Source organism: Nomascus leucogenys, chromosome 12 (assembly GCF_006542625.1).
Source record: "Nomascus leucogenys isolate Asia chromosome 12, Asia_NLE_v1, whole genome shotgun sequence".
Classification (NCBI taxonomy): Eukaryota; Metazoa; Chordata; class Mammalia; order Primates; family Hylobatidae; genus Nomascus; species Nomascus leucogenys.
This window is the reverse complement of record NC_044392.1, coordinates 56557381-56566047: the sequence shown is the minus strand read 5'-3', so window position 1 is coordinate 56566047 and position 8667 is coordinate 56557381. Positions and strand designations below refer to the sequence as shown.

At 44.4% G+C, this 8667-nt stretch overlaps 1 protein-coding gene across 1 annotated transcript; it reads left to right on the top strand.

Annotated features, from left to right (window-relative positions):
• Window positions 1-267: 267 nt before the first annotated feature.
• Window positions 268-7433, top strand: LOC100606563 (3 beta-hydroxysteroid dehydrogenase/Delta 5-->4-isomerase type 1). The gene is given in 5 exon segments (XM_004093291.2): window positions 268-412; window positions 4216-4348; window positions 4350-4378; window positions 6623-6787; window positions 6790-7433. Coding segments are annotated over 5 exon segments (1116 nt in total).
• The last annotated feature ends 1234 nt before the right edge of the window (window positions 7434-8667 follow it).

The window sequence follows — 8667 nt, the reverse complement described above, 5'->3', positions numbered from 1 at the left end:
CGATCAGCACCCTGACTACTCTGTCCAGCTATTAATAATCTAACTAATGATTAGAGCTATTTTGTTTTTTTTCAGCTACTTCTGGCAATGGTGAGGATATGGAATTTTTGCAAAAAAAAAAAATGGGTGGAAGTAAAAAGGCATCTGTGTGAGTGTATAAATATCTGATCTCCCTTTTTAGCCATCTCCAGGGGCACTCTAGAATAAGATCTGCTCCCCAGCATCTTCTGTTTCCTGGAGAGTGTTTCCTGCTACCTTGGATTGGCCATGACAGGCTGGAGCTGTCTTGTGACAGGAGCAGGAGGGTTTCTGGGTCAGAGGATCATCTGCCTGTTAGTGGAGGAGACAGAGCTGAAGGAGATCAGGGCCTTGGACAGGGCCTTCAGACCAGGATTGAGGGAGGAATTTTCTAGTAAGTAAACTTGAGTCATAGTTGTGTGGCTCCAGCTTAAATCCTGCATGGGTGTGGGGAGGTGGACCTTGTCTAGCAAGTTATGGAAAGTTGTAGCAAAATCTAGGCCAATCCCACATCCAAAGTCATCAAAAAGGAAATATTAAATAGCATAAAATGTCACAGTGTGAAATATACTGAACGGGGTGCCCAGAGATTGGATTCTGGCCCTGACCCAGAACTTGAGAGGCAGCCACCTCAGCCTCCAGGCCTCTCTTCTTCTATTAAGAAAATCCTACATCTGTTCTCTTTCTTGCCTATAACTCTTTTACGTCTTCAGCTTTTTGTCTTGGTGATTGCTTTGCAACATTCACGAAGGACACCATTACCCTAAAGACCTCACCAGTGGGTCCTGCCTTTCTAGACTGCGCTGGACTTTGTTTTGTTTGGAAGCTTCCTTAGGATTTTTAGTGAAGGCAAAATAAAAGGGAGCAAAGGTAAAGATGAGTGTGTAAGTGTTTGTGTGGTTTGTGTGTGTGTGTCAGAGAGAGAGAGAGAGAGAAAATGAGGAGAGAGAATGAGAAAGTCAGTGAATGAATGAGAAAGAGAGGATAGGAGAGAGAGAGGGCATCAGTGAGAGGGAGAGAGTGTGCACAAGTGCACAGCACAGAGCAGAGAGAGAGTAAGAGGCAGTATGAGGCCAGATATGCCTCACTTAGATTTCTTATAAATGGCTCTTTTCTTAAACCATTTCTCTCTGTTGCTCAATACCCCAAAGGAATTGATTGCAGAATTTGCTGTAGCAACTCCTTGTGCAAATAACCCCATGAGGAAGGTACAAAATGGGTCACATCCAACTGGACAATGAACCCATCAAGTTCTAGAAACATAAAGTTACTTGCCAATGCCATCTGATCAATGTATAGCAACGCTCAGGCCAGAGCTTCCTTCCAGAGGCTCCATCACTTGGCCGTTGGGTTGATGCTAGGCAAAGTGGGTCTTCAGACTCTCTCTTTGCCTCTCTGTGTGCCCCAAACCAATTCCCTGTCCACCTGCCCAACCCAGGGGATTGGGGGGACTGTGTGTCTACATGTGGGCTCTGGCTGCCCAGAGGGTACTCCCCTACCCACAGAAAAGCCCCCACTTGACAGCACTTAGGACCACACCTAACAATCTACTCTTCTTTCACTCTTCTCTGACCTCTTCAAATGTCTGATTTCCTCCACCTTCTGTTTTAATGGTGTCTTTGATTAACATATGACCAATATTAAATGTTTGTAATCTTTATATCTCACCAATATTTGCACTGTAACACCTGATACCAGAAAAAAACAAACAAACAAACAAAAAACAATGCTCGGCCTAAGGGAACTATTCTCCTATGGTGAAAATTCAGAAGGTATAATGAATGGGCAGGGGCCTGCATGAAGATAAAAACAGAGAATCTTTTCAGTGTTCTTTCTGTGTCAGGCACTGTGCTAAATATTTTGCATGTGTCAACTCATTTGCTCCTCATAACAACCCTATGAGATCGGTTTTTTATTATCCTCCTTTCTTACAGATGAGGAGACAGCCAGAGGGAGGTTAATTAACTTGTTCAAGGTCCCGCAGTTAGAATATGGTAAAGCTGGATTTGACCAAACCCAGTCTAGTGCAGCATCTGTGCGCTTAAGCAGTAGTTAGTCCAGCAGCTTCTACAAGGAGGAAGCTATAGCTCCATCAACAAAGTCCCCTTTCCTGGTGCCTCTTGATCCCTGCAAACTCGTTCGCAAAGAGTCCTTTTATCTCTACTTTGGACTTCTTCCTCTTTGAAATAGCAATTTCTTTGAGCCAGTCTGTCTGAAGTCGGCAGCAAAGGAGAAGCAGAGGAAGGCAGCAGAGAGGGGAGAAGAGGGGGAAATACAACCAGAGAAAATTCCACTTTCAGGCTATTACCACCTCCTCCCCAGCAGCCTCTACCCTGACTCCTCCCAATGCAGGCCCTTCTTGGAGTTGCCTGACTATGGGAAGGGGCTGGGAGTAGACAAAACATGGCACAGGCATTAGGAGACTAAATGGTCCCACCTGTACCCCAGCAAGGAATTTCTCCAGCCTTGATTTTTTTCACTCTGAATTTCACTCTTACAATTCTTTGGACTTTGTTGCCAATTTCAGTTAAACTGGCTTATTCTTACTCTTTCTCAGAAAAGTTGATTCTAAACAGCCAGTCCTGCACCTGGGGTACAGAATACAAGGCTTCTGGTGGGGTGGGCAGGTTTAAGCCTTCCTAGAAGCCTGACCTTAGATCTGTCCTTTAATTTATCTGAGCCTCAGTTTCCTCACCAATAAAGTGGGACTCAAAATACCTACCTCATGAGATAGCTGTAAAAGGAAATAAGCAAGCTGTGAGCCGTATGCAGATTATAAAGCACGAATGAGTGTAGAGTATTTATCTGAGCTCCACATAGCATGGTGTTCATTTTGTGGGCTAATTCCGGGTGACAACTTTACTGGCAGCGTTACTTCCTGTGGATTTCAGAGGAGCCTGAAGATATGGATGTTGTATCTGCTGCCCTTGGCTAGACACTAGACAGCTGAGATGTTAGTTCATCGGCAGCTAACTCATTTTCAGCATTGCTATCTGCTTTTGATGATATCTGATAATAGTTTTTCAATAACATTCATCATTTACGCCCATCCTCAAATCCCTAGTAATGGCTCCACTCTCCTCCTAGTTGCCCAAGCAGGAAACCATAGGGGTGATTTTATCTTCTCCTTTTCCTCTCAGCCCAGCTCCAATAGGTACCAGGACCTTCAAGGTAAGGTCTGAAATTCTAACCTGGTGTATCTCTCCCCTCCTCTGCTTCCACTGCTGGACCCTGGTTCCAGTCCTCATCTAAACTTTGGCACAGACATTCTGATTAATCACTTGATCACCTGGCTTTCTCATTTCCCCTATACCTGTCCATTTTATATCCTCAAGCCAAGGTTAACTACCTAAACCACAACTCTGCCTCTGTTTCTCTCTCTCTTTTTCTTTCTTTCTTTTTTTTTTTTTTGAGAAAGGGTCTTGCTCTACCCCCCAGGCTGGAGTGCAGAGGTGCAATCTCAGCTCACTGCCACCTTCACCTCTTGGGCTCCATCCATCTCCATCCATCTTTCTGCCTCAGCCTCCTGAGTAGTGAAGACTATAGACAGATGCCACCAACACAGGGCTAATTTTTGTATTTTTAGTAGAGACGGGGTTTCACCAGGTTGTCCAGGCTGGTCTCAACCCTCCAGGCTCAAACTATCCACCTGCCTTGGCCTCCCAAAGTTCCAAAAATTGCTTATTTATATTTGCAATACAAAAAGAAATAGTGTGAGCCGCCACACCCGACCTGTTTCTCTTTTATTCCAAATAGCAATAAGCATTTTTCTTTGACATGATGCTGGAGACCCAAAATCATGATTCCATACCTGATTCCTCATCACCTACAAAATTAAATTCACTTTTTCCCTCTTATACCCAACTCTCCACAATCACCCTAGGCTCCTTAAGAAATTTGGTGAGTCTCCCATGACTCTAGCAATGCTTATATTCTAGGCACACCTGACAGCTCACTGCTCACATTACTTTTCTGAAATGAGATAAGATAGAAACAGATGTTTGCTGTTTCTTAGTAAACTGCTGCACATGCTGATTTCTGTGCCTTTGTTTGCTTGTTCTTTCTATTGAATGCATGCCCTCCATTCTAACACTCCACTCTGACTGTCCTTGAGCACCTATGTAACATCACCTTTATCAGAAAACTTCTCAGCTAGATACAGAAATCATTCCAATGACCTAACCTCTGCTCACACAGAACTCCAGAACAAGACCAAGCTGACAGTGCTGGAAGGAGACATTCTGGATGAGCCATTCCTGAAGAGAGCCTGCCAGGACGTCTCGGTCGTCATCCACACCGCTTGTATCATTGATATCTTCGGAGTCACTCACAGAGTCTATCATGAATGTCAACGTGAAAGGTAGGGTAGCCTGGGGAGGAGATAAAGCAAGGTAGGGAAATGAGGATCAGAAAGAAGGACAAGAAGGAAAGAGAAGCCTATCCATTGAACACGTGCTGTGCTCTGGGCCAAGTGACTTTGCTGATCACTACCAACTGGGGGAACTCAAGGCTGCTATTTTCAGTTTTATAGATGAGAAAACTAGGACTGAGCAATGACAAGCAACTTGTCCAAAGTCCCACAGTTGAGTAAGTAAGTAAGTAGGAGAGTTCAACTTTAAACTCACTCCTATGTGACTCCAAAGGCTGTGGAAGCTCTTTCTAATGTGGCCCCAGTCAAAAGTCAACTAATCTCTGACTTCAGACTCTTGAAATCCAGCTACCCGTTGGCTCCCTGGACTAGAATATGACCTTCCAGGTGCCACCATAGTCATCATTTTGAACCTTGTGTGCAGGCTGATGAGAACATTCAGAGCCCTTCTGCCCACCTCAAAGAAGAAATCCTCTTGAGAGAACTAGCAAAGCTGGTTCACAGAGGTCTGTCAGGACAGAATTATCCAGCACATGCCTTCCCACTATATTTTCTTAACAACAAGAGTTTCCCAGTGTCCAGAATACAATCTCTTCAGTTCACCACAGGGTCTGCTATTACATAGCTGTTTCCAGCCAGGTGCCCAAAGTGCACCCTCATTCAATCCTCATCCCTTAAATGCTTGGTGGTCTTTCTGAATCCTGGCTTTCCAACCTACTTTAAATTCAGACACATTTCCTTAAGGAATCTTCTAATGCACTCTCACTCTCTGATCTCCAGAGCCCAGTCTTCAGCACTATAGCATTCCAACCCCTGGCCTGGCCCTCCACATTCAGTCTACTCAAACTCCTTTTCTTTTTTTTTTGGTTTCTTTTTCTTTTTTTTTTTTTTTTTTTGACAGAGTTTTGCTCTTGTCACCCAGGCTGGAGTGCAATGGCATGATCTCAGCTCACTGCAAACTCCACCTCTCAGGTTCAAGCGATTCTCCTGCCTCAGCCTCCCAGTGTAGCTGAGATTGCAGGTGCCCACCACCATGCCAAGCTAATTTTTTTTTTGTATTTTTAGTAGAGAGGTGGTTTTACCATGTTGGCCAGGCAGGTCTTGAATTCCTGACCTCAGGTGATCCACCCACCTCTGCCTCCCAAAGCGCTGGTATTATAGGCTTGAGCCATTGCACCCAGCCTCAAACTCCTTTTCTAAAGCAACTAATTGCTTTGGAGTCTCCAGCACCATCTAAAAAAAAAACCCTTTCCAGTTGCTACTTACCCATACCTCTAAGTACCCCTACAATGCAAAGAGGATGCTAAGAGTAACCAGTTTTTTATTTTAATTCCTGCTCTCCACAGCTCCATACAACAGGAGATATGAAATGACAAGGAAAGTGTTAGAGACACCTGTTTCCTAAAACCATTATCACGCCCAGGCTTAGAAAATACTTCACAATGTTGATCAATTCCCCCTTGAAGGTAAACTAACTCCAAATTTGTTCCCTCATTAGATTAATTTTTGAAAGCCTGAGACTGTCTCTCCAGAAATTCAAATTGCACACAGACTTTAAATTGGGAGCCTCTTTCCCAGGGAACACACAATCAGGAAAAGAGTGTGGGTCTCCAGAATGTTCCCACAACCCACTGTTTACTCAGTGACTCCAGAGATGGTCCTTGTGACAAAGTTTTATTAGTCCTCAACAAAATGAGGAAAATGTCAGCAATTTCATGTATATGGAAGAGTGTATATTGCCTGCATACTGTGGATTTGTGTGTGTGTCATGTGAATTCTTCCACTGCCCTTTTCTGCCTAAGGACTGGGACTATCCATATACTCAGAGTATTTTTAAATTTTAAACGATCTGTCTTTAATGGTATTGATGAAAAATCATAATTTTTCAATGTATTTACTTGGCAAAACAAAGAGTGATAACCCCAGGTCGTTTTCCAAAATTAAGGTACACATACACACACACACACACCCACACACACACACACACGTTCTTGAAACCCAAAAGTCTAAAAATTCTTGCTCTCCAGAACCCACATGTCAGTTTCTTTTCATTTTTGTGATTTTCCTATGGCGGTAGTGTGGCCCAGTGTCAGTCAGAGCCACAGAAGAATGTATCCTGAGTCTGTTACAACCACTGCACTTGGGAGTGTGGAGTGGGGCACATAGATCTGTTCATCTGTTTGGCCCTCCCTTAGGGATACTTCCTGATACTGAAACCATGCTATTTCTGGGCAGGTACCCAGCTCCTGTTGGAGGCCTGTGTCCAAGCTAGTGTGCCAGTCTTCATCTACACCAGTACCCTGCAGTAAGCCGGGCCCAACTCCTACAAGGAAATCATTGAGAATGCCCATGAAGAGGACTTTCTGGAAAATGCATGGCCCGCTCCATATCCATACAGCAAATGCTTGCTGAGAAGGCTGTGCTGGCAGCTAATGGGTGGACTCTGAAAAATGGTGATACCTTGTACAGTTGTGCCTTAAGACCCATGTATATCTATGGGGAAGGAAGCCCATTTCTTTCTGCCAATATAAATGAGGCCCTGAACAACAATGGGATCCTGTCGAGTGTCAGCAAGTTCTCCACAGTCAACCCAGTCTATGTTGGCAACGTGGCCTGGACCCACATTCTGGCCTTGAGGGCCCTGCGGGACCCCAAGAAGGCCCCAAGTGTCCAAGGACAGTTCTACTATATCTCAGATGACATGCCTCACCAAAGCTAAGATAATCTTAATTACATCCTGAGCAAAGAGTTTGGCCTCTGCCTTGATTCCAGATGGAGCCTTCCTTTATCCCTGATGTACTGGATTGGCTTCCTGCTGGAAATAGTGAGCCTCCTGCTCAGGCCAATTTGCACCTATCTACCGCCCTTCGACTGCCACACAGTGACATTGTCAAATAGCATGTTTACCTCCTCTTACAAGAACGCTCAGAGAGATCTGGCATATAAGCCACTTTACAGCTGGGAGGGAGCCAAGCAGAAAACCATGGAGTGGGTTGGTTCCCTTGTGGATCGGCACAAGGAGACCCTAAAGTCCAAGACTCAGTGATTTAAGGATGACAGAGATGTGCATGTGGGTATTGTTAGGAGATGTCATCAAGCTCCATCCTCCTGGCTTCATACAGAATGTGACAAGGACATAAGCCCAGGTCCTGCTTCCTCCCTTTCACACAATGCCCAGCTTATTGTCTTCCTCATAAAAAAACCTGCCCATTCCCTGGCCCAGCTAGAAGTTTTCTGTCCTAATCATATACCAGAGGACAGACAATGTGATTTGCTTTTTCCAAATCTCAGTGGCTGATTCTGAACAACTGTGGTCTCTTTTATCTTAAGGGTCTCTTTTAACTGCTAGAGCTCCATTTCTCCTCCTAAATGAGAAAGGATTTCTTTTCTTTTAAGTCTCCTATTTCTTCACACAGTTCAAGGAAATGAGCAAGAAATGTTTTAATGCTTAACCTGGAGGGAGGTATGGTTTCTGTTAATACATACTTTCCTCCTTTCCCTTTCATTTCCAGGTATCACCGTCTCCAACTTAGAAGAGCAGCATGAAACTGGGGTTAGGGGGTGGGCAGAGTAGTGGGAGGGTCAGGAAGGGTGGTTGAAGGCTGAATAAGCTCTGCCTTACTTCAGGCATGTACAGCATGAGCTACATATGACATATATTACCTCATTTAATACTCATCAGAAACCTATGAGGCAGGGTGACTATTTCCATTTTATTGGTGAGGAAATTTGTTCACAGTCAACTGATTAGTGGCTAGGCCTGCTATCAAGAAATTGACCCTGAAAGTCCTTATCTTTCCACCAAATCAAACAGCCTGAACTGGTCTTGTCAGTGGTGTGGCAGAGCACTGGAGCATGGGGTGCCAATCTTTGGGAGAACCCTAGCTTAGTTGGGTTACCTCCTTCTTGCACAATCCCATGCAGGGGATTCTCTAGAACTCAGGAAATTCCCTGAGGGGTATCTGGAAGGGCTTGCATGCCTTACCAAATGGTCTTGAGCAGGAGAGAGCAAGCAAAAATGCATCCAGCTTCCACCAACTTTAGTGCCAATTTCCTTGAAGATCTCTAGGACACACTTGGCTATATGTGTGTTGGCCATTCTGGTCATTAATAACCTTGCATTTCACCCTTTCAAATCACATAATGAAGCCACACCATGGGTTCCTGGGCAAGTTAAGGGAACAAGTGTGAACTTCTTCAAAATACACCTCCTATTCAGCTCAAAAAGTGGAAGTGTACTATCCCACATCCCCAGATTTAACTGCCTCTTCCTTTTTCTT